General features: G+C 54.9%; 1 protein-coding gene across 9 annotated transcripts; it reads left to right on the top strand.

Annotated features, from left to right (window-relative positions):
• The first annotated feature begins 1,256 nt into the window (after positions 1-1,256).
• On the top strand, positions 1,257-24,398 carry Ubxn11 (UBX domain protein 11). 9 transcript variants are annotated; one of them, XM_021643444.2, is made up of 15 exons: positions 1,257-1,351; positions 5,906-6,009; positions 6,747-6,775; positions 7,181-7,279; positions 9,847-9,950; positions 10,368-10,461; positions 10,794-10,873; positions 13,884-14,010; positions 20,620-20,834; positions 21,022-21,099; positions 22,177-22,294; positions 22,406-22,509; positions 23,559-23,632; positions 23,707-23,847; positions 23,926-24,398. In XM_021643444.2, the coding sequence occupies exons 1-15, from the start codon at positions 1,268-1,270 to the stop codon at positions 24,137-24,139; spliced, it is 1,665 nt and encodes a 554-aa protein (XP_021499119.2). In that variant the 5' UTR covers positions 1,257-1,267; the 3' UTR covers positions 24,140-24,398. The 9 variants fall into 9 exon arrangements, with proteins under 9 accessions (XP_021499119.2, XP_060235324.1, XP_060235323.1 ...); XM_060379341.1 differs by having other exon boundaries at positions 9,787-9,950; positions 10,797-10,873; XM_060379340.1 differs by having other exon boundaries at positions 9,787-9,950.
• The last annotated feature ends 291 nt before the right edge of the window (positions 24,399-24,689 follow it).

Genomic DNA, 24,689 nt, shown 5'->3' with positions numbered 1-24,689 from the left:
ACCCCCAACCATAAGCTTATTTCATTGCTACGTCATAACTGAAGATTTGCTACTATCTGATAGGTAGGGTATTCTGGTATACACCTGAGCGGGATCGTGACGCACAGGTTGAGGATTAAAGTCTTTCTTGGTTTTTTTCAAGACAGGGTTTCTCTGTGTAGCCCTGGAGGTCATGCTACAGACCAGGCCCGCCTCAAACTCAGAGATCTGCCTGCTTCTGTCTCCTGAGAGCTAGGATTAGGCACGGGCCACCGTCCTCTGGCAAGAAATATTTCTGAAAACATCTGTAGAGGCATCTGATAAGTGCTCTGCACTAACCTCTCTTAACCATCCCTGTCCTGTCGGGTAGGCATTATCTTTATCTTACAAGTGAAGGAAAAGACCTGTCAATTACATGTGTTCAAGGTCGCACTGTTGGGACTGGTGATGACAAAGTGCATGGCCCTAACTAAACCGTCTCTGGTTGCTTCGGGGCTGTCAGTCTAATTTTAGTTTTTATTTAGTATCTAATTAGTAACTTATTTCATGTGTGCCTATGGCCAGTGCCGTGTGGAAGCCAGAAGACAGCCCCAGGGGTCATGCTCTCCCACTGCCAAGTGTGGCCTACTAATAGAACCAAGTCGGCAGGCCTGGTGGCAAGCTGGGTGGTCTAGCTAGGAGGCTCAAATTTCTGTACTGGAAGTGGGGTATGTTACCCAATTTCTCCTCATAGGAACTAGAATTAGCACCTTCCCCTAGGGCATCATCTGGCCTATAAATGAGAGGAAAAACAGGCTCCTGGCTTTAGTTTTTCAAGACAGGGTTTTTCTGTATAGCCTTGGCTGTCCTGGACTCGCTTTGTAGATCAGGATGACCTCGAAATTACAAAGATCCACCTGCCTCTGCCTCCCAAGTCCTGTGATTAAAGGCGCAGGCCAATGTGCCCAGCAGAAAAACTGAGATTTAAATATTTATTAAGTGATCTACATCATTCCAATTCATCTTTGCATGATCAGATGGGAAAATAAAGGAAACACGATTTCTCCAAGATCAATTTAGCCCAATATCGACACTTTAGGGCTCAACAACTTCAGGTCCAGAGATTCCCAGCGATCAGCCTCTCCGAACTCAAGGTAGCAAGGAAGCTCTCTGACCTCTGACCTCTTAGAGCGGTGCCTTCTGGGATTTGAAGTACTCTCTGCAGCGCCTCTTCACCGTGGGCCAATAGTATTCGGACACAGCTATACCCGCCTTCGTGGTTCGTCAGAGGTCCTCCAGGCATCAGCCAATGAGAAGTGCGCCGGTCCTGGTCGCCTGGGAAACCCCGAGACAACAAGATGGCGGCCCTGCGGGACGGCTCGCTGGCCCTGTGGTGAGTCCCGGCTCCAAGTCTTTCTGCCCCGCCAAGTCTTCCCGCATTCCGGGCCCCCCGCCCGGACTCCGAGGGCCGGCGACCTGCGTGGCTTGGCTCAGGAGGGGAGTGGGGACCCTGCTCCCCGTGCCCGCCCGTGGGGGCAGAGCAGGCGGCGGGCTCCTGGGGCGGGGTTTGGGCACCGTAGCCTCCCCCGTGCAAGCGCGCCCAGCAGGGGATTGGGAGGTTGGCGCGCCGCCGCCCGGCTGTCACGGAGTCCAGGTGTTGTCGAGGGATGGCCGCCTAGGACAGCACTGGGTTCGGTCCTCAAGATGAAGAGGCACAGGGCACGTTTGTCACCGGAGGTGACAACCGTACCTTCCAACCCTCGTCGGTTTGGGTGGCATACGCCTGTGCTGTATGTAGGGACTGAGGCAGGAGGATTGCAGGGTACGAAGCCCATCTGGCTACAAAGCTAGCCCTAGGTCAATCAGGGCAATTCAGCGCGACCTTGCCTCAGAATTTAAAAAATTGAAACAAGGCCAGGAGTGGTGGTGGCTCCTGCACACTCGGGAGGCAGAAGGAGGAGACCTCTGAGCTTGAGGCCAGCCTGGTCTACAGAGTGAGACTCTGTCTCAAACAAAACAAAACAAAACAAAACAAAACAAAACAAAAAAAAAACTAAACAAAATAGAAGGTTGGGCTTGTGGTCTGCAGGTCTGTAAACCTAACTACTCAGGAGGCTGAAACAGGAAGATCACAGGTTCAAGTCAGCCTGGACTTTAGAGCCAGTTCAAGGCCGTTTTGGGCAAAGACCTTTACACACAAACACACACACACATATGTGTGTGTATATATATATAATTTTGTACATATGTATGTCTGCATGTATGTATGTGCACCACATGCATGCATGATGTCAGGAAGCCAGAAGAAGGCATCAGCTTCTCTGTAACTGGAGTTACAGGAGGGTTGTGAGCTGCCATGTGGGGGAACCAAACCCAGGTTCTTCAAGAGCAGCAATTACTCTTAACCTCTTCAGGAAAAGAATAAAACCATAGATATAGCTCAGCAGTATCATTCTTGTGTAGCATCTGTAAGGCCCTGGATCCAATCTCCAGCCCTGAAAATGCTAATTAATTAAAAACAAGTTTAAAAGGACTTCAGTGATTGCTCAGCAGTAGAGTACTTGCCTAGCATTTCAGTCCTGAAACTGCAAGGGGAAAGAGAAGGCACAGCCCTGTCCAGGAGAAATTCCCAGACTGAAGGCATTATTTCAGGCTTTAGCCTCAGGGCCCAGAGCAGTACACCAGAAGATTAGATGAGAGTAAAACTAAAAACGGCAATGGAATAGCTCCCAAAGCATTGCATCCAGTGGCCTGGGAAAAAGAACCCACTGCTAGAGACATTGCAGCGTTTAATCTGAAGGGTCTGGTAGCCGATAGGATGGAGAGAGAATAAAGGAGAGAGAAAAACCATGCAGTGAGAGTGATGAGGGAGAAAAATAAATAAGGAGGAAGATGGAGGAGCTGAGTGTGTGGGACAGTGTTGGATTTGATCGTGGAAGTTTGTTTTTCCTGTGGTAGTTTTGCTGATAACATAGTTCACACAGTCTATGCATTACCCTTCACTGTATAGATTCTAGCCATTTTTATGTGTCATTTAGGTGAAATGTCCAGAGTGGGCAGATCTGTTAGCTGCTACCTAGGGTTGGCTGGAAGAAATGGGGTCGGATCTGGAAGGAGGACGAGGGCAAGCTCGTGTACAGGTTTTTGTTTGTTTTTTAACTAGGTCTTGTCATGTAGCCCTGACTGGCCTGCTGTGTTGCTCATGCTAGCCTTGAGCCCACCTTTGCCATTGCTGGATCACAGGTGTGCACTATTACCCTTGGCTTTACAGGATCTTTTGGTGACTCCTGTCTGTAATCTGAGCACTCAGGATGAGGAGGCAGGAGGATCTCTGTGACTTTGAGGCCAGCCAGGGTTGTACAGTGAAATCAGAATAACAAGGGGTGATAGGGAGATAGGCTAGCTGGGGGAGCACTGGCCTTTCAAGCCTGAGGACTTGACCTTGATCTCTTAGAATATATTAAAGAAAAAAAAAAAGCAGGGTACGGTGGCCACATCTGTAATCCCAGCACTCGGGAGGCAGAGGCAGGCGGATCTCTGAGTTTGAGGTCGGCCAGCCTGGTATAGAGAGCAAGTTCCAGGACAGCCAGGGCTACATAGAAACCCTGCCTAAATAAAACCAAAACCAAACTGAAAAAAAAAAACTCTTAATTTCATGCTTTGAAATGGTGAAGTGTATGAAGTCTGTCTCAGGAAAGCCATGTAAGAAAGAGGGTGATTATATCTTATATGACTTCATTTATGTTACTTTCTCAAAGAAAATTCCAGAGCTGAGCAGGAATGGTGGCTCATTTCTCTACTCCTGGAACTCAGGAGGCAAAGGCAGGTGAGATCTTTGAGTTCTAGACCCCCCAAGGCTACATACTGAGACCTTGTCTAAAGAAAGAAAGAACATTTCAGAGACAGAACCATGGTAGCTGCCAGCAGTCAAGGCTAGTGAGGAGGCAGAGGATGACTCAGGCTGCAGGAGGAATGCCTGTGGGATAGGAAAGGCCTGCATCTCAATGGCGGTGGCTAAACCCTTTCTGTCCCTGTGATCAGATGGTACCGGCCTGCACACCAGATTACAGAAACAGTCAGTTCCTGCCCTCACGCTGTATTGTGATTGTGGGAAGAGTGTGGCTCACAGGAGGAGACCATTCCAGAAGGGGAGGCTAGTGACAGGGAGCCATGTGTTCAGGACATTGCTGACTGTCTTCAGTGTGGTCAGGTGGACAAGCTCAAAGGCAGACAGGCCCAAAGCACCCATGGCAATTTTATTCCCCCCTCCTCCCTCTCCCTCTCCCTCTCTCACCCCCTCATCCTCCTCCTTTTTCTTCTTCTTTTTAATTTTTTGAGACAGGGTTTCTCTGTATAGCCTTGGCTGTCCTGGACTTGCTTTATAAACCAGGCTGGCCTCAAACTCACAGAAATTGCCTGCCTCTGCCTCCCTGAATGCTGGGATTACAGGTGTGAGCTACCAACGCCCCGCTCTCTCTTTCTTTTTGTAAAGATGGAATCTCACTTTGTAGCCCCCTGCTGGCCTGGAGCATGCACAGATCTGCCTCCTCAAGTGCTGGGATTGAAGGCATGCACCACCATACCCAGCTTTGAGCTTTTTTAATTCAAGGGAGAAAGGCGCCCTTGAGGAGGTTTGTTCAGAGGTGTGGCATGTCACTAGCTTGTGGGCATCGATGAAGGGAGCCACTGAGGGCTGTCCTGTTTAACCACGTAAAGCCCAAGGGTGCCCAGACCCTCGGAGACATGCAGCGGGTATGGTGAGGAGGCTGGACGCTGGGGTGAAGGAACTCTGGTTCCTTCTGAGGGAACGTGAGTCCCAGACTCTAGAAAGAAGGTGACGGAGGCTACCTCCAGGCAGCATGGAGAGTATCAGGCTCAGCTGTCCTTGGCTTTCTTGTGGCTGTGATAAAGACCCTGGGCAAAAGGAACTCAAGGAGGAGAGAGTTTATTTGGCTCCTACTTCCCAGTTCACAGTCCAGCACGGAGGGGAGTCAGGCAGGAACGGAAGCAGAGGCCACGAGAGACCTGCCTACTCCAATGACTTGCTCAGCTTGCTTTTTGTCCAGTCAAGACCTCCCTGCCCAGGCGTGGCCCAGCCTGCAGGAGGCTGCAGAAAGCCTTCCCTCATCAAGCATCCATCAAGGATAGGCCCACAGTCTTGCCTACAGCCTAATCTGACGGAGGCACTTTCTCAGTTGAGGTTCCTCTTCCCAGATGACTGTAGCTTGTGTCACGCTGGCAAAAGCTGGCCAGCGTCACATTTCCAGAGGCCTAGATTTAGCCTATCTCTAATGGAAATCCCTTCTTTGGCTCTAGGCTTGCTAAACTTTAGTCACTTTATGGAAGGAACAGAGTGGTGGCTTTCAGTTACAGCTGGCTCGCACACGTACGTTGTTCACTGGAAGAGCGTATTCAAGTGTCAGTCCCATGTGCCAATGACAGTGACCTCACACAGCCACAATTCAGCTTTCAGCTTTCAGCCACAATTTCAGCTTTCAATTGAGCGTGACACTGGGCAGAATGCTTTGGGACTTTGAGCCCCCCCAAGTCACCTGCCTTGCAGCTGCCGAGACCATGCACATTTTACATGGGAGGAAGCATGTAACGCTGGGCAGCAAAGCATGTGCCAGGGCCTAGGAGCTTGGCCTCCGTGCTGCGTGGCTGTGCCCCTGGTGGTCCCTGCACCTGGGTTCTGGCAGGAGGGGAGGAGGTGCCTGGCTTAGTGCTGGGTGGCAGCCTGTGCCCACACTCAAAGCTTGGGGAAGTTGTAGGCCCTGCACCCCACCAGGCGTGGGCTTCCACGATCAGAGCAGAGAAGCAGAGACTCGCAAGAGCCAGCAGATGTGCGAACCTCAGCCCTGCGTTGGAGAAGTGAGGCCTGCTTGTCCTGACCTGCAGCCCTGGGTGTCTTCCGTCCGCAAGGACTGACTTCCCTCTTACCTCTCAGGAGTTCCTGACAGCGAGCCTCGAAACTAGAGCGATGAGCTCACCTCTGGCCTCTCTTAGCAAGACTCGGAAGGTGCCCCTAGAGCCGGAGCCTATAAATCCTGGGTAAGGAGCCAGCTGGCCTCTAGGTCCTTGCGCCCCAGCCCGGTCTCCTCCTTGATCCTTCCCTCACCAGAGGAGAGTTGACTCCTAGTATCTTGGGGAAAGCAAAGAGCAGGTAGTGGTTCTCTGTGTCTGCCTTCCTTCTCTTTATGCCTCCTGGAAACTCTGGTTTGTAATGACCAAAGACTGGATGGAGCCTTTCTATAAGGAATGGCCCTGTGAGGTGGCTGACGGCTTGTCATTCACTGTCCACTCACTGGCCCTGCCAGCCTGAGCCAGGCCCTGTGCCGGGCTCTTTTAAATGCCAGGGTCTCATATCTTGTAGCAATCCTTGTCCAAAGAAGCCTTTCCTGCCTCCTGTTTCCTCATTGCTTCTCTAATCACATGTAGGGTCTTGCTAAGATAAGGGTGTGCAGAGAGGTTAAGCAGCAAGGCCGGGGCCCACTGTACCTCAGAGAGGAGCCAGGGCCAGCCCCGTGGGCTTTGGAGGCTGTGATCTTCCCGCCCAGCCCAGAGCAGCCCTGCAGTGCCCCCATCTTTCTGTGTTGAGAGGAGTTAGGCATCGTACCACACGTCCCCTGGCTCACCCTGGCTAAGTATAGATTGGGGGTGGGAGTGTTCAGGAGACAGAGGCTTAACCTCTATCTCTTTGAGCCTTGCATGGGGCCTGGAACCTTCCCTTGGCAGCGTTCCAAGGAGCTTAATTTGTATTTGTTCCTTCTTCCTGCCTGGGTTCCCAGGAGGCGAGGGATAAGAATCTACGGAGATGGTAAGTGTGTACCCAGTCCCTGTGTCCCCTCCCCTCTCACCTGCCTACGTCTCCTTACAGCTGGGCATCTAGGGAAAGAGCATGCTGAGGGCTTGTGAGACTGGGCTTCTTGCCTGCTCCCTGTACTCCTCAGCTCCCGCCCCCTTGCCCTGCTCCCTCAGCAGAGATAACCAGGCTACTATAGATCCCCTCTGCCCAATAGAAGATGGTTATGGGTACCTCAAAACTGTGGGAAGACCAGAGGTGCAGACCCCAGCCTCTGGCTTGTAGCCTTCCCTCCTGAAGCCCTGGCCTCAGCACTGACCCGACTGTGCACTTGGGGGCAGCATATGAGCTGTTTCATCTTGGCCAGGGCCCAGGGCCAGAGTGCTCTCTGGGCTGTGACCTGGGTGTCCCTATCTGTAGAAAATGAGGTGGACATGGTGAATGATGCGCAAGACACAGAAGAAAAGATCTCGATCCCTTCCTGCTATGGAGGCATTGGTGCCCCTGTCGGCAGGGAAGGTGAGAACAGAGGGCTGACGGGGTGTGGGTCCCCCTTGCTCTCAGCAGCAGGAGAGGCTCTGAGCCACAGCATCTACTCTCACCCACTGGGTCGAGGCACTGCTCCCACTCCTGGCTAGTTGCCCAGTGCCTGCATCCCACACCCGTCCAGGACAGGTTTAACCTAAAGCCACAGTTGAGGGTCTGGTCAAGCCCCAGGCCAGGCTGTGGCTAGAAGGCATGTGTGATGTCAGCAGGTCTGTGACTGAGGCTCAGAGAGTGAAGATCCTGAAGGGAGAGCTCAGCTTCTAGCTGGCCGTCTGCTTTCTTATCTGCATGCTCCAAAAAGGGCCGAGTTCCTTAGGAGGAGGCCATTTCACTTGACTTTGTGTCTTCGAAGGGCTGTGTGGAGTTGCCTACAGTGGGATGAGGACAGAGGGCAAGGGGGCAGACAGGCCCCGGGTGGGATCAAGGGAAGTCGGGAATAAGTCTAGAACTTTTCACCAGCTGTGACAGCAGTTTTAACTTCCCCTGCTTCCCTGTGTGCTCCGGGAAGGAGAGCAACAGGCTGGCCTGTTATAAGGACTTGGTGAGATGCTACTTGGCGGGGGCCCTCGCCATCATACAGGGTACTCAGAGCAGTGGCCACCACTCTGAAGGGCAGCGGGGGAAAGGCCAGGTGCTCCTGGACCAGACTCCCCTCCATTTGACACTGGCAGGAAATCAAAGTAGAAGAGATGGGACTTGCCTAGCCCAAGTCCCACAGAGACTGAGTGACAAAGCCAGGATCTCCTCTGCCTAGCCTGGGATGGGAGTGGCCACGAAGCCCTCACCTCTATAGGGACTGTACCTCCTCTGGCCACTTCTCCCCTCCACATCCAGCTGCTGTGCACCCAGCCAAGGACCTGCCTCTCATGCTTCATTTCTCTGCACAGCAGTCACCTCCCCTGCCCCCATTGCCTCCTTCTCAGAGCATCTCCGTGCTGGCTAGGTTTTGGATGGCCTCTCAGTCACCCTTTGCTCCCAGGGTCTTTCTCCTTGCTTGCTTTCTTAGCGCCTTCTCTTCTTTTCTTTCCTTTTTTTTTTTTTTTTTTTTTTTTTTTTTTTTGAGAGGTCAGGGTTTGGCACTGTCTCATCTAGTTTAGGGCAGCCTCAAACTCACTGTGTAGCCAAGGATGATCCTGAACTTTATGTTGGGACGAAAGTGCTCCATCATCACCCCCCAGATCCCAACCTTTATTTTGGAAAACTTTGACTGTACCGAAAAGCTGAGGTAGGAGTACAGTGCCTCCCACTTCACAGCAACTGGCATGCCACCCGTAGTCACCTCCCCCTCAGCTGTACAGAGATCCGTGCATAAAAGGGCTTCTCTTGCACGAGCAATAGAGGTGACTTGCAGCGATCCTGACATCCACAGCTAACCAGCGCTCATGCATCCGCTAATAATAAGGAAACAGTGTTATTGCTGCACTTCTGAGCACGAATAATTCACTAGCCCTCCTAACACCTGTGAGTTCTGTGTTTAAAACGTCTCTTAGCATGATTTTTCCCCCGATCTGGGACCCGAGAGGCAGTAAGGCTTCACGCATTGTTGCAATGTTTATCCCAGTTTAGAACATCTCCAACCTTTGAAAACAATGACATTAGCCACTTTATTTTCTTTTGAGACAGGGTTTCAGTATGTAGCCCTGCTGTCCAGAGCTCACTATGTAGACCAGGCCAGCCCCAAGTCACAGAGATGCCGTACCTCTGCCTCCCGAGTTTTGGGACGAAAAGTCTACCCATATGACAAAGTCATATGACTTGTGTTGCAGGCTACAGATGTGTTAGGTGATTATTTACTTTGTGTGTATGTGTTCCTGTGTGTGCACTCACAGGGTGAGTCTGTATTGTATGTATCAAAGACCACTCTTCTCCTTCCATCCTGTGGGTCCCAGGAATCCAACTAAAGTCACCAGGCTTGATGGCAAGGAGAGGGCCGAGTGGAGAAATGCTCCTGTGAACAAAAGAGGCCCTGAGTTCAAGTCCCCGGCACCTGCATACAAGCCTCTCATGGCCGTGTATGCCTAAGACCCCCACCATTAGAGGTCAGAGGCTTGTGGGAGTTTTCTGACCAGCCACCCTACCCTAGATAGCAGTCCTCAGGCTCAGTGTTTATCCAACACACATATGGCCCTAGGTTTGACAGCCCCCCCCCAAAAAAAAAACAAAGGTGGAGATCAGTAAAGGAATGCACCCAACATCGTCCTTTGCCTCTGCATGTGTGTGCGTGGGAGTATGTAAGTGCACACACACACACACACACACACCCCTTAAATGATGTGGCCTGTATACTGCACCACCAATATACACACCTGGAGCTTGTTACGGCACCCCACCCACCTTCATGAAGAAGCCCACTGACGCCACGGCCCACTGTGAGGACTGCACACGCTGCTCTGGGTAAAGAGCTTCAGGCGCCCCGTGGCGGAGGAGCTAGCTGCCGTTGGGCCTGCTGTTTCTGTTCCTGTGCTTCTCTCCCTCCCCAGCCCTTTCCATCCTAGCCTCCAATCCAGGCCTGGACACTAGAAACTTTGTCCACTTGACAGTCTTACCATTCAATGATGACTTGGAGCCGATGTCCCCCCTGCCTGGGAAGCTTCGGGACATGGAGAATCAGTTAAAGGTCCTGAATAATGAGCTACTGGCTAAGGTAGGACCTGAGGCAGGAGACAGCCAGGGAGGACTGTTTCCTCAAATTGAGCTGCCTGTTTTGATGGCAAGCCACGACCTGGGAATGGCCCCCATGAATTGAGCAGAGGGCAGACGCTGGTAGAATGCGGGCTGGGTAGAGTTAGCGGGTAGCCGAGCAGAGGTGGCAAGTGGGACACTGGGCCCAAGACACGGGGCTCTGTATTTCTCAACTAGTGCGACTGTCGGAGGTGGGGCTTATCTGCAGCTCAGGCACAGGCGCAGGCACAGTACCAAAGCCTGGTAGGGACGGGTTTATGCCCGTCCACAGACGAAAGGTGTGGAACTTCCCATCGGAAGGGCCAAAGCTTATCTCATTTCTACGCTCTGGGGCTCCGGAACCCATCAGGACTTCTCACCCTGAATCTCACTGCTTCAGGACCAGAAGATCCTGGCCCTGGAAGAGTTGGTGCAGACCCTGCAGGAGCAGCAGCAGCAGCAACAGGAGCAGCAGGAGCAGCAGCAGCAGCAAGGTGAGAAGTTCTTGCTGGGGTCCATGGCTCGTGGAGGCCTAGACAGTGGCTTCTGGGTATCAAGGCTCCAAAAGCATCACACAGAGCCGGGGTAGGGAGGGAGGACAAGACTTTACCCAGTGCCTCATGTGCAGACTGCACTGTCCTGAGCCCGGAGGAGCCACGCTAAGGGATGCAGGGATGAGTGGCTCCTGAGACAGTTCAGGCACCCCTCCCCCACCCCACCCGGGCTAGGAGAGGGTGGAGAGACAGGGCTCAGGGGCAGTTCTCAGAGCGTCCTGAAGACCCTAGGGTGGAGCCCCTGCAGAATCACTCTCCCGCCTCATCCCCAGGAGACAGTGCATCCCTGAGGCGGCAGGAGGAGCTAGAGACACAGTGCATTCAGCTGCAACGGCAGGTTGGCGAGATGGAGGTGAGAGGCCGAGGTCTGTGGAATGGATGGCCAGGCCGCTTGCCCTGGTCTCTAGCTGCCAGTAGAGCTCCTCAGTACCCTTCAGGGGCCCTTCCTGTTGCCCTGCTCTGGGTTGACCCAGAGTTTAGAGCCGGGTTGGGAGGGTATCTGGCACCATGGCACACTACTTCTTTTGGACCTGAAGCAAACCCTGACTACACCCCCTCTTGCTTAATAGACTTCATTACTCCACTTGGCTGTCTTCCCAGGAACTCATGGTAGGTTTGTGGCTAGCCCCTGCTCTCTTATCCAGAACCTCTCTGCTCTCCAGCCACCTCGCCTCCCTCGGGTCCCTTAGCTGACCTCTTTCTCACCTTAGGACCCTAGCCCGTGCTGTTTTCTGCCTCCCCCTGGAGAGGAATTCTCACTCTTTTCCTTGAAGCCTCTCTGACCTCTGACCGGTGCAGGCTCATCATCGTCTGCCTTCCTAGTGCCTCGTCTCTCTTCCCTGTGGGACTGTAAACTCCATGAGGGGCGCACGGCTCACCCCAGACAGAGCTAGGTGGCCCCCTGCCTCCGGCCATGACTTCTTTGCCTAATGACTTGGTCACCACAGTCGCTTTTCTTCCACTCAGAATCTTGGTCAAGCTGCAAGACTTGAGCTGGAGGCACTGGTGCCCAGCAGGGCCCACTCCTGCCTCGCAGGGCTGGTGCCGCAGAGTCCTTTCTGGAATGTAGCGTCTCTCTCTGCCCAAACGGAAAGGTCTCCAAAGCTCCCGTGCACTGCAGGCCTGCTCAGATCTGGGGCTGTGGGTGACAGCCGCAGCTGTGCCTGAACCGTCTGCTGGGAATGTGCCAGCCTATGGGGCAAGGGCACAGCTCAGCCAGTGCACCCCCAGCTCCAGCGTGCACCTTTCACACGTGTGTCGGTTCACTAATTGTTTTGTTTTGTTTTCTGAGACAGGGTTTTTCTTTCTAGCCTTGGCTGTCCTGGGACTCACTCTGTAGACCAGGCTGGCCTCAAACTCAGAGATTCTTCTGCCTCTGCCTCCTGAGTGCCGGGACTAAAGGTGTGCCCTCACCCCACTGAGTCATGAATTGAACAAACCTAAAGTATCTGGTGGGTGACACCACCAGCCATTAGGCTGTGTCATCTGTACAGAAAGACAGGGTCCCCACATGCATGAGGCTGACAGTCTATAGAAGCAGAGAGACATATGCGACTAGACAGAAGGCTATGAGAGCGTGGAAATAGTAAGTTACAGGAGCCATGCACGCTGGGGTGATGGTGGAGGCCTGGGAGGGGTCTAGGCAGGGAGAAGGCTCCTGCCACAGCACTCTGGCTGAGAAGAGGTGGGAGAACGAGAGAGGCCAGGACAGAGGCCTCGCTATGGGCTCTGTTCGGAGGGGGTCTTTGTGCACACGGGGACAGACACGAGCCGTAAAGGAGAGTGTGGTTGGGGCTGGGTGCGAGGAGCTGCACAGGAGGATGGGAGTAGAAATGGGAGGGAAACAGGCATGCAGAGGCTGGAAAGCCAGCTGTGTAGACAGGCCTAACTGCAGCGGGTGTGGCAACAGCAGGGGTAAGAACTGAGCCGAAGGTTTCAGCAGAGGGCCTGGCAGACGCCCTCTGTCTGGGACACAGGTGGGGAGGAGAGGCCATGGCGTCCTGGGTTAGGGTGTGGGCATGACATGGGTTGGCGGAAATGGTCGGGGGGTGCTGTGGGAGTGGCACCGTGGTCTTTGCTGTGGGTAGCACAGCAGGAGTGGCCCATGGAAGATGGCAGGTGTGGAGGGGTGCTGCTTGCTGAGGTAGCGGAGGTCTGGGCTCAGGGGGGCTGCAGCACGGTCCACACAGGTGGAATGTAACGCTCACCGCATGTCTTCATGGTGGGGAGCAGGGCGAGCTCAGAGGCGAGAGGCACGCTCGGTGCAAGTCTGGGCCCTGTCCTTACGGATGTGGGAGTGGACAGGAGCTGTAAAAGAGAGTGTGGCCAGGGCTGGTGAATGGGCATAGGGATGGCAGAGGCAGTCACACATGCAGTGGGAAGAGAACCAGCCATGTTGAAAGCGGTGACGACAGCATGGACCAGGGTTTCACAACAGCAGGCAGTTGGTGACCGCACCACAAGGAGGCCCGAGAGCTGTGGAGCAGAGGGGCTGGCAAAGACCGGGAGAGAAGAAAGCGGTCACAGAAACAGATTACTTTAGTCCCAGCACTTGGGAGGCAGAACAAGGCAAATCTCTGAGTTTGAAGCCAGCTTGATCTACAAAGAAAGTTCTAGGACATCCAGGGCTACACAGACCCTGTCAAAAAACAAAACAGAAAGTACAGTGTGTAGACAACTCTTCCTGAGCTGCGGACAGCTCAGTCAGGAAAGTGTTTGCCTTGAAAGCACGAGGACCTTTGTTCTGTCCCTACACCCATTTTTTAAAAGGCCAGGAATGGTTTCATCGATTAATCATCTCAGACCAAGGGAAACCGAGTCAGGTGCGTCCCTGGGGCTTCCTGGCCAGCCATGGCATCCAGGCAGGGCCCAGGCTGTTGACTGAAAAGCGCCAAGATGGACAGTGCTTGAAGAGGCATGACAACCAGCCTTGTCCTCTGACCCCCATGTACAGGTGCATTTGCGCATGTGCACCTGCACATGCCTGGAGTCACAGACACACGAACACACGCACACTAGAGTCTAGTGTGGCAGAAAGAGAGGGGGAGGCTCACTTCTGAGGAGCAGCTGTCCCTCCCTCCTCCCCATGCTCAGGCCAGACCCACACAGTCCCAGAGCTGTGGCAGCCAGCTTTATGGAGTTCTTGAGTTATGTACTGTTAAGTGCTGACGTGAGGGGTCTCCCTGAGCACACTGAGACAGGTTGCTGTCACATCCCCATCCTGCCTGCTGTTGTAGGAGGTCACAGGCGGGACACAGCCAGGGCCTTCCGGCGCATTCTTTGTCCAGGCCACTCTGGGCTGAGGACAGACTGGGAGGTGGGCAGGTGGTGCCACAGCACATTTCCCGTCTTGTGCCCCACAGCGGTTCCTCAGTGATTATGGCCTGCAGTGGGTGGGCGAGCCCATGGACCAGGAGGACTCAGAGGGAAAGGAAGGCGGTGAAAGTGATGATCGGGACTGGATGACAGCCAAGAAGTTCTGGAAGCCAGGTAGAGTAGAGCATCCTTCCTGGGCCTCTTTCGGCCCCTCCTGTTGGCCTGCCACTCTTCCAGAGGCCCTTTGTTTCAAGCCTTGGCATCCCAGCATTGGGGTTTGGTGGGGGGTGCTCAGTTACCCAGCACCTTGCCCCTGACCCATGGAAAGAAAAGCCAAGGTCTCCTTCCCTAGTCTCACTTCAGTGTCTGCCTGCTCTTTAGCCAAGGGCCTCAGAGACCCAGAGTTACTAGACATTTGATGCCTTCTTCCTGGAACTCGCTCTGTAGACCAGGCTGGTCTTGAACTCAGAGATCCACCTGCCTCTGCCTCATTTTTTTTTCCCCTCACTGACATCTAGTGGGTCCCTCTCCCCCACAGTCCACCTTGTCCTTAAATTCAGACCCATAGAGTTGCTTCTGCCATAGGGCCCATTTTCTTCAGGGTGGCTCTGGAACCTAGCTGAGACCCTCATTTCTACTCCACCACCTGTTCAGGGGTGGCTTGTGGCTTGGGCAAGCCACTTCCCTTCCCTGAGTCTCAGGTTCATCAACAAAATGGGACACAGTCTCACCCTCAGGGTTGCAAGGAGCAAATGAGTCATGTCGCTCCTGCCATGTCATGCTCTTGTTTCCTGGGCCTTGAAGGTAACAAGGGCCCTGGAAGCTTCACTCCCAAGGGGGCTTTCTAGAAGATGACAACAGTGTTGACGTCAGAAGTGCCTTTCTGGATAAAACCCCAGATTCTAGGGCGGAGGATGTGGCTCAGTTGGTAGGTGCTTACCCCTAGTGCACAAGGCCCTGGCTTTATTTTCCAGCCCCTTTAAGCAGGGTGTGGTGGTGCACACTTGCAGTCTTAACACCCCGGAGGAAGAGACAGGAGGACCAGAAGTTCAAGATTGTTCTGAGCTATGTAGCAGTTCTGAGGACAGCCTGGGCTACAAGAGACCCTGTCTCAAAAAACAAACACAGGGAATGGAGAGATGGCTCAGGGTTAAGAGGGCTTGCTGCTCTTCCAGACCTGAGTTCAGTGCCCAGCACCCACTTTGGGTGGCTCATAACCTCCTGTGACTTCAGCTCCAGGCATCCAAACACCTTCTTAACCCCAGGTCAGAAGCATGGTCCTACCTTCTATTGCCCTGGACACACCCGCCCTTGTTTAAAGAGCGTTACAGTTCATTTATGTACTTTTTGAGCTTTGCTTTCCTTCCTTCCTTCCTTCCTTCCTTCCTTCCTTTTTTCCTTCCTTCCTTCCCTCCTTCCTCCCTCTTTCTCTCTTTCCTTCTTCCTCTTAATTTTGAGACACATCTTTACCTTGTAGCTCTGGCTGTCCTGAACTCTTGTGGAACTTGCCGTGTAGATCTGGAAGTCAAAAAGATCCTCCTGCCTCTGTCTCCCAGTGCTGGGATTAAAGGCGTATGCATACCACTATGCCCAACTTTTTGTTGTTGTTTTTTTTTTTTTTACAGCTTCCAAAGTTTTTTGAATAAACAGCTTTGGCATGGGCCAAAGGATATTCCATTTTATAGCAAACTAAGGCAGAGTGTCTGAAGGCTATTGAATGGAGGGCATTGAAAGTCCACTGGGAAGTGGCCCCAGTCATTTGATAGAAGACGAGGTGTTGCTGGCGGGGAGGACCAGAGGAGACAGAGAAGGGATTTGGGAAGTGGGGTCCTTGGCCTTTTTGACTTATGGAGGAGTCAGATGGCCCTGGGGCGTGGCTATGAGGAGATGATAGGGAGCTGTGGCTGGGGCTATGGGAGGTGGTCTGAGGCCCTGCTCCGCAAGGCCTGTGGCAAGACCAAAGCAGGCCAGGGGGTGGCGCTCTGATCACGGGTCTCTAGGGACTGAGGCCACAACGGGTGGCTGTGGGTACCGGGAGTATGCTTGAGGTTTTCTTCATTGCCCCTGGAGCCCACCTCATGGTAGGTGGGGTCCGTGCCATTTGGCCCTCCCGTCCTGGAGAGCAGCCTTCCTTCTGGCCGGAAGGTGTCTTCTACTGCCTTTGGTGGGGGAGGGGTCAGGCCACAGGGCTGCTCTCTGACCATGCCTTCTCCTTGTCCTGCGCGCCTCCCCCAGCACCCCTCTGTAAAAGCAGCACCCCAGCTCTGTTTTGTTGGTGCAGCTCAGGTCTGGCTGTGAAGCCATGTGCTGCTGAGGTAAAGCAGCCGGTGGAGACGACGGTTGCCTTCCGTCTTGGAGCTCCTGGCTGCAGAGCCCTCTGCGCTTTTCTGTTGTTTTGGCCTTTCAGTGCGGTAGGGGCCTTAGTTCTTCCTGCCAGCTGAGGAAATGTTTTACATTTCTAGAAGCTTTTCCGACTTGGACTTCCTCTTGTCTTGCCCTCTTGCCCGCCTCTGTCCCTGGGGTCCTCTGCTGCCAGCGCTGGCTTCTTGCTGGCTCATTTCTGGGCACCCAGGGGCAAGTGAGACAGAACATCAGCTTTTATCCAAAGGGGGTGATTAGAATATTCTAGATGGAGAACTTTTGCCGTAGGAAGTTTCTCCATGAAGGGGGCCAGTAGAACAGAGGCCTGGGAAGGGTGTAACCCCCAGCTGGACCCCCAGCCTCTCAGCAGGGTGTGAACATCGCATTGGCTGCGGTGCCAAGCGCTCCAGGGATGGTCCTGCTCTGGTCGCAGCACACAGCAGGTGTTGGGCCTCTGAGACAAAATAACGATGTAGACTTGGTCACATCAGTAGACTTGGTCTCTTCACTCTTCTGTCTTTCCTCAAGTTCCCACCTTCCTCCACATCACCCACCTGTCTCTTGCTAGGTCTCTACCTCCACCCCTAGTCTTCTGCCCAACTCCCAAGTCCCTGGCGCTTCTCAGAGTCTTACGATGAGGCCACACTGGCAGCCTGTTTGACTTGCCCTGGCTTAGCCCCGGGTAGGCATGCCTTCTCCGCCCACTTTGGCTTCTGCCTCAAGCCCTGGCCCCTCCAGCAGATCGCCTTAGCCACCTGGGCTGTTCCCGGAGCTGTGCCGGCGTCCCCTGGGAAGGGCTGTGCTGGAGTGAGGGGTTGAGAGTCTCAGGCTAGGTGTGCTGGGCGCAGCCAGCAGGACCTGAACCCACTGTCTCCGCTGCTGATACCCGGGAGCCTGCAGCACAGTGCTTGGCACACAGTCCAGTTACGTGAGCCTGCGCAAGAAAGGTCCGAGGCCTGGGGTGTCTGGGACTGTTTGTCCACCCGGACAACCCTAAGCTCAACAGCAGGCATCAGGACAAACCTGCCCTGGTGATGAGGATGGTGGGGAACCATCCTCAGAGCTTTTCCCTGCTGGGGCTCCTCTGAGCAGCAGAGGGCATGCAGGTAAGTGGCCAGGGTGGGCCTGGCTGGCAGAGTAACAGCAGCTGTTTCCTGATGCAAGAGGCTATGGGTGGGGCTGGGGGTGCCCCTGAGAGGTAGATCATCTCCAGCCCCAAAGCAGCAAGTTATCCTTCCAACAGGCCTGCGAGGGGCGCCACTCAGCTCAGCAGGGCCCGGGCCTGCTGTGGGCTCTGCAGTGCAGTGGGGGCTCTTTGTATCTGCTGTCGACATTGTTGGCCTCCCTGACTCCTCTTGGGTATGAGCCTAAGAAGGGTATGAGCCTAAGAAGGACAGGACCCTGGGATGGTGTTGACAGGCCTCTCAGAAGCTAACAGAGCCACGCTGCTCCTGACATACTGGCAGGCAAATATACAGGTGGACAGTTGGGTCAGCAGATGCTTCTGGGGCACCCCACGGGCCAGGTTAGGGGTTCAGTGCATTAACCCGTGTCTAGGGAGTACCCAGAAGAGTTGAAAGGCAAATAATCACACACAAAATGACACGAGTGTGTGACAAGGGCCAAGAAAACGGGTTCAGGGACTATAAGAACCACGCAGGAGGGCCAGGGGCTTCTGGCGAGGTTTTTGGAGAAGGTGGGGCATGGTGTGGCCTGAGCCCACGAAAGTTGGGAAATCACAACAGCCACCCCTCCTAGCAGTGGCACAGTTCTGAGACAGGCTGTTTCTACCTTCTTTTTGTTTTGTTTTGTTTTTTGAAACAGGGTTTCTCAGTGTAGCCCTGGCTGTCCTGGACTGTCTTTGTAGAGCAGGCTGGCCTCGAACTCACTGAGATCCACCTTCCCCTGCCTCCCTGAGTGCTGGGAGGTGTGCACCATGCCCAGTTACTGCCCTCTTTGTACATAAGAGGAAGTCAAAGTTTAGGGCTGCTGCAGAGCTTACAAGCAGCAGCCCTAACTGGTTCTGGAGGGCGAAAGAAGTGCCAAGGGGAGACGGCCGGCCAGCACTTGGGATGGGGAAGCAGAAGGGTCAGGAGGTCAAGGTCTTCCTCAGCTTCTTTCACTGTGGGCTACATAAGGCTCTGTCCCAAAGACAGAACCAAACTCCCAAAGTGACATGAAGCCTCAAAGGTGTCCCCTAGCACTGTGATCCTTCCTAGAAAGGGATTCTCAGGTAGCTGTGGCACTTAGCAGCTGCCACCTACAAGGCCACCGAGAGCTGACTGAGTCACAAAGGCCCTGCAAGGCTTGCATGACCAGGAGCATGATACCTCACAGGGTCTAATTTCCTCACCTGTAAAATGGGAACTGAAATGCCTCCCTCAAAGAGTCCTTAAGCCAGGTCCACTGGGCACGATCTTGCTGCCAGGTCAGGGTTCCCGCCTCCCCATTCCACTAAAGGGGCACATCTCCCCACGGGCTTGAGCCAACACAGGACTAGCTTTTTGGCCCGAGCTGCCTTGTGTGGGAGTTCCCGCCACACCCCCTCCAGATGAAGGCTCCCGTTGAACTATTTGGCAAGGCCTCACTGGCTTACAACTCTGCCCTGTGCTGGAGCTGCAGCTCCTTCTCGCTGGGTGCCCGGTCTCCCGCTTCCTTCGCTCCCTCTGTCTCTTCCTCAACGTCTTTTTTTTTTTTCTATGCAAATGCTCTGTGGCTGGCCTATAGCCCGGCCCTCCGGTCTTCCGAGCAAAGCTGCCATCAGTGTCTCTGCACCATCCCAGGGATTCCGGTCTGTCCTCTTAGCCCGCTGCCCATCCTGTTTATCCTTTAGGCCTTGGCCGCGACGTGGCTTGTTTTGGATGGCAGTGCTGGCGCCGTTCTGTGGCAGAGCTCACTCTCCTAAGTTATGGGAAGAGGTGCAGGGCCATTCTCTTTCAGGTTTCTCAGTGTGTTCTGAAGGCAGTTGTTGAGGAAGTGCCACTGTGGGGCCAGGGAGTTGGCAGCGCGCCTGCTCCACATCACGAGGCCAGGGTCAGTTTCCAGCATCCTGTAATCTGGGCTGTTGGCGGCGCACGAAACAGGGAAGCCCAGAGGCAGGAGGGGTAGGCACAGCCCTTCAGGTAGTGCCAGGTTCGGGGAGAAGGGAGCGCTTGCAGAGGGCCTACGGGCTCAGTGGCTGCAGACTCAACAGGAAACACAAGCCCCTGCACCAGTACTTCCGTTCGGGGCCCGAGCAGCTGCACCCCCTGCGCCCTGACCTACGTCCTTCCCCAGCCCAGCCGTCCCAGGGAGAACAGCTGTCAGGAAGCCCACGGGCAGTTGTGTGCTGGAGGCATACGCTCTAGGAACACTTAACTGACCCCAGCCAGCTGCCCTGCTGCCCCCCTGCCCGCCACCCTTCTTGTCTGGCACCTTCATGGCTGTCCTGGTCTCCTCTCCTACAACCCTCCACTGTGCACAGACGTGTAGGCAACAGTTCCCAGAGTCCAGAGACTCGGCAGAGATCTCAGGAGTCTGCTGCCCCGAAACAGTTAACATCTGGCCAGCAGCTCTCCCCACACCCTGGCGGCCGGGTGTCCCACCCTCATTCTCCCTGGTGATGCGGCCGTCCTAAGTCCTCCAGCTTGCCATGTGGCCTGGAGCACGTCCCTTTTCATTTTTCTGGTAGTTTCCTCATGCAGAAAGTGGAGATTAAGAGCCTCTGCCTCCAGCCTCAGGGTAGACCTGGTGAGCAATGGTTCAATGTGGACAGTTCCGGCTATTTCAGGCTGGCCCTCACTTGGCAATTTCCTTGGCACCTTACAGCCACCCTGTGAGGCCAACACTGCCGGCATCCCACTCTAGCCCAGAGCGTTGTGGTAAGGCCACACAGGAAGACGTGCAGGGCCTGGGATTTGAACCCTGAAAGCTTTGGTCCAGAGCTGGAGCTTTGCCAATTCAGTGCCTACCACAGGTCTAGTATCTGCTCTAGTATCAGCTCTTAATGCTGGGTATTGCAAAGCTGCTGCTAAACTCTGGCCTCAGTTTCCATCTCTGAAAACGGGAGTGAGGCCCTTACAGTGTGGGCTCTGTCAGTGGAGATGAGATGGAGATTAAGCCTCTGACACACAGTAAGTATCTGCTTGGTTGGGGCGACACTCATGTAATCCCAGCACTTGGGAGGTGGAGGTAGGGTCAGAAGGAGTTTGAGGTCACCCTCATGTCTAGTTGAAGGCTACGTGGACCAGAGCTCAAGGTCAAAGGCTACAGCCAGTAAAAGGCAGCTAGCTGTCTTTGTTATCTAGTGCAGTGACCCTTTTCTTTCGGCTGGCGCCTTTAGGAGGGGCATCCGCCGAGGCCTCCGCTCCGCATGGGAGGACCCCCAGGAGCCCGGCCACACCGCAGCCACGGAGGCTTATGGGCATCTACCCCTTTTGCCAGGGGATTCTGTTGTGCCCCCTGAGGTGGACTTCGACAGGCTGCTGGCTAGTCTGCAGGATCTGAGCGAGCTGGTGGTGGAGGGAGAGAGCCAGGTGACACCCGTGCCTGGTGGGGCACAGCTCCGCACCCTGGAGCCCATCCCGCTGAAGCTCTACCGGAACGGCATTATAATGTTTGACGGGCCCTTCCGGCCCTTCTACGACCCCACCACACAGGTAGGATGGCGCTCGGGAACCCATGCTTGCTCACTCCTTCCCGGAGGGGGGGCAGCTCACAGTATTAGCTTGCCCTCCACGGAGTACACAGGCCCCACCCCTTAGGGCTTATGGCTTCCTGAGGTGGCAGGCTCTGTTTAGCATGACGCAGCACAGCTACAGAGGCCTTGCCTGTTCACTCCTGCAGCGCTGCCTCCGGGACATACTGGACGGCTTCTTTCCCTCAGAGCTCCAGCGACTGTATCCTGATGGAGTCCCCTTTAAGGTAAGCAGCGGCTCCTCAACCCACGCACTCCTGTGTGGCTTTGGAGAGAATGGGGATAACAGTTTCCTCAGGGATCAGCTGTCGGCTCAGGGGACCCATTCAGGATGCCCTGCAGGAGGGAGAGCCCGAGGCTAGCTTGGGACTAGGATGCTGTCAGGGCCTGAGGTCTCCCAAGCTGAGCATCAGAGAATGCCCTCTGCTGGCACCTTTTCTGTTTAAGATTTATTTATTTTATGTATGAGTACATACACCTGCACACCAGAAGAGGGCATCAGATCCCAGGACAGATGGTTGTGAGCCACCATGTGGTTGCTGGGAACTGAACTCAGGACCTCTGGATGCTATTAACCACTGAGCCATCTCCCCAGTCCCCCCTCTGCTGGCATTTTGAAGGTACAGCGTTGGCTCTGGGACCACTACTGTGCCCACCCTTCCTAGTGTTCAGCACCTGGAGAACCTGGGGCTCCTGAGGAATCCAGAATGCACCCCAGGAGGCCTGGGGTGGAAGGCAGGGCATGAGTTGCAAACACTGAAAAGAGGCAGAGCTGGCTGAGCTGCAATGACAGGAGATGAGCCCCTCTGTGGCCAGGGCTGAGTGAGATGAAGGTTGTCATCATGGGGACCAGGAGGCAACAGGCTCCAGAGGCGGGTTATCTCCGCAGCAAGGGTGTGTGCCACCATGATGCACAAGATAGCGTGAGTCATGACTGGGGGTTTTTGAGGTGCCTGTCAAGATAGTCTTGAACGGTACCTTGGCAGGGTAACTGTGGTGACCCACAGTGATGGAGTCTGCACAGGCTAGACAAGGCAGGGCCTCTGTGCTCTCCTGACATTCATACCCTCGGGTGTGATCAGCTTCCAGTGGGGGGACGTTAGGACTATGGCTTCAGCTACTACACAAAGGAGGGGTGACTTGCGCAAATAGGGCCTGAGGTGATAGCAGCATGAACTGTGGTTCTCTTGTATTAGACCATCCCTTGGCTTGTCTGTGAGGCCCCCAGGCAAGCAGGGGTTGGGGTGAGGTTGCAGGGCTGGAGAGTTGGGCTCCCCACTTCTGTGGCCCTCTCTTCCTGCCAGGTAAGCGACCTGCGCAATCAGGTCTTCCCAGAGGATGGGCTGGGCCCATTCCCAGGTGAGGGTCGTGTGGTGGGCCGCAAAATGCGCAAGGCCATGGACAGGGTGGAGGATCCTACAGGTAAGCTGGGCCCCGAGGGTGGCTTAGGGGCTGGGCAGGACAAGCTCCAGGTAGCCTCCGCCAGTGCCGAGAGTCCCTCCTGGGCCAAGGCTCCCAATGCCCTCCCCGCAGGCTCCCGGATGACTGCGGAGAAATTTCTGAACAGGCTTCCCAAGTGTGTAATCCGACAAGGCGAGGTGATTGACATCCGGGGCCCCATCAGGGACACCTTGCAGGTGAGGCCAGCCCTCGTTACCCAGCCTTCTCCAGGAACTGTGTCAACAACCCTGGCTCAGCCTACAGTCTCTTGCTAGGAGGCTCAGGCCTTTAGGCCCCAGGTAAAGACCAGGATGGCAAGGAGACCCTCAGAATTGTATCGTGTCTCTGTGGAGCTGGTGAGGACTCTGCAGTGCCCCACAGGGCAGCTGGGTTGGCTACAGCTGACAGGGTGGGATAATGAGCTCAAGGCCCAGGTCATGTCCTTGGGGAGCTTGGCCTAGGCACTCCTTGCTGATTGTCCCGAAGGCCTTTCAGATGCTCAGAGTTCATTATCTTGTCTCACCTCCCAGTCTTCCTTCCCAAGTCAAGTCTCCACCCAAAAAAGGGATGCCGAGCCTCACACCCCTGGATCCCAGTTTCCTTTGCCCATGCTACCTTGTCCATTCTGGCCATCCCTCGAGCTCCTTCCTGCAGCCCACCACCTGAGTCTTACAGACGCCCTCGCTGTGCTGGCTTTCCCACCTCACTTCTGTTCCTGCTAGCCATATGCCCTCAGCAGCCTTCTCTGCAGGAACTGTCTGGGGATTCTTGGGAGAAAGCCAAGGTCACTATGCTGGCACTGACGGTCCATTTTGTATCACTGCACTCTCCATCCCTAACTTTTCCTCTCTGCCTGCCTGCCTCAGCTCCTTGCTTTAAGAGCTATAAACTGCTGGCAGCTTCCCAGCCGTCCCCCTCCTGTCAGATTCCTGCTGGTCAGGGTTGCTGTGCTGTGGGGAGCGTCCTGGCCCCTGTTCCATTTCAGATGACTGCATGCTTCAGTCTCAGCTTGGGTGTCTGCCCTGACTGACTAGGTTAGGTCCCCACGCCTGGCCACCAACCGGGTGGGTCTGTCTCCCACACTGGACTGGGAGAATGGTGACATTGCCTTCCGGAGCCCCAGTTTACACAGAATACCCCAGATCTCTGGCTCGGTGGTCTCCTCCATCCTTGCTCAAGAATGAGCCAGTCTTGTCTAAGGGTGGAGGGACCTAGGCTCCAGCCACTCTCTGTGGCTGCCTTCCAGAACTGCTGCCCATTGCCTGGCCGGATCCAGGAGACTGTAGTGGAGACACCTGCCTTGACTTCTGAGCGGCGGAGGTGAGGGCCGGGCGGTGGAGGTAAGGGCTGGGCAGAGAGGAAAGGAACGGAGCACTGAGGGGCTCGACCTACAGGAGCCTGGAGTCTCCCAGCACGCCTGTGCCTCTGCACACCATGCTGCGCATCAAATCTGAGAACGGGGAGCAGGCCTTCCTACTGATGATGCGGCCCGAGGACACTGTTGGCGATGTGCGCAAGCTCTTAGCGCATGCCAGGTGGGTCCAGGGCAGGGCTGGGGGCTGCAGGGTCCCTGGCCCCCTGGCCTGGCCTGATGTGCTCTGATGGACACCCAGGGGCACGGATTTGGCCACCTTTGAGATCTTCAGCACCTTCCCACCCACGGTCTACAAGGACGACACAGTCACACTGAAGGCTGCAGGCCTGGCTCCCAGCGCAACGCTGCTGTTACGGGCTCCAAGAGTAAAAGCCTCACCGTCGAACCTCGGCCTTGGCCCTGGCCCTGGCCCTGGCCCTGGCCCCCACCCCGGCCCAGGCTCACTGTCCTGAATAAAGTGCCGCCCCTGACATTATGAGCACCGCAAGGCTCTCTAGACAGGGCTGTCTTGAGGGGGAGGCTGGGCTGGGGGGAGGGGTGGTATAGCCACTCAGGCCTGTAACTGGAGCCCCAGCTGGCGTAGCCACTTACTCTTTGTCCCCTGAGTTCCTTTTCTCCCAAGTTGTGCTAAGTGGATCCAATGGAGGGAGTGGCCGGGTGGACATTCTCTGTCTCAGCTGGCAGGGGAGCCTCACTGGGGGTGAGGCTCTGAAGACAGCCAGATGTGTGTAGATCCACAAGCTCATGTAGATAATTTTCCATACTGTGCATAAAACCACTGCCACAACCACCCCCAAGCACTCGATCTAATACAACTGCAGCTGTACGCGCCCCCATAACCTACCCACACTGAACCAGTCTGCTCCAACACGGGGAGCCCTGGGTGTAGCCGCCCTCAATGTCAAGCAGCCAGACGGACAGAACCTGCATGAGAAACAGGGTCACTTAGCCACCATATCCAGAAACTTCATGTCCACCATGGTCACGTGCTAACAGACAGAG

This window comes from Meriones unguiculatus, chromosome 3 (genome assembly GCF_030254825.1).
Source record: "Meriones unguiculatus strain TT.TT164.6M chromosome 3, Bangor_MerUng_6.1, whole genome shotgun sequence".
NCBI classification, from domain to species: Eukaryota; Metazoa; Chordata; class Mammalia; order Rodentia; family Muridae; genus Meriones; species Meriones unguiculatus.
This window is presented reverse-complemented; position numbering and strand designations above follow the sequence as displayed.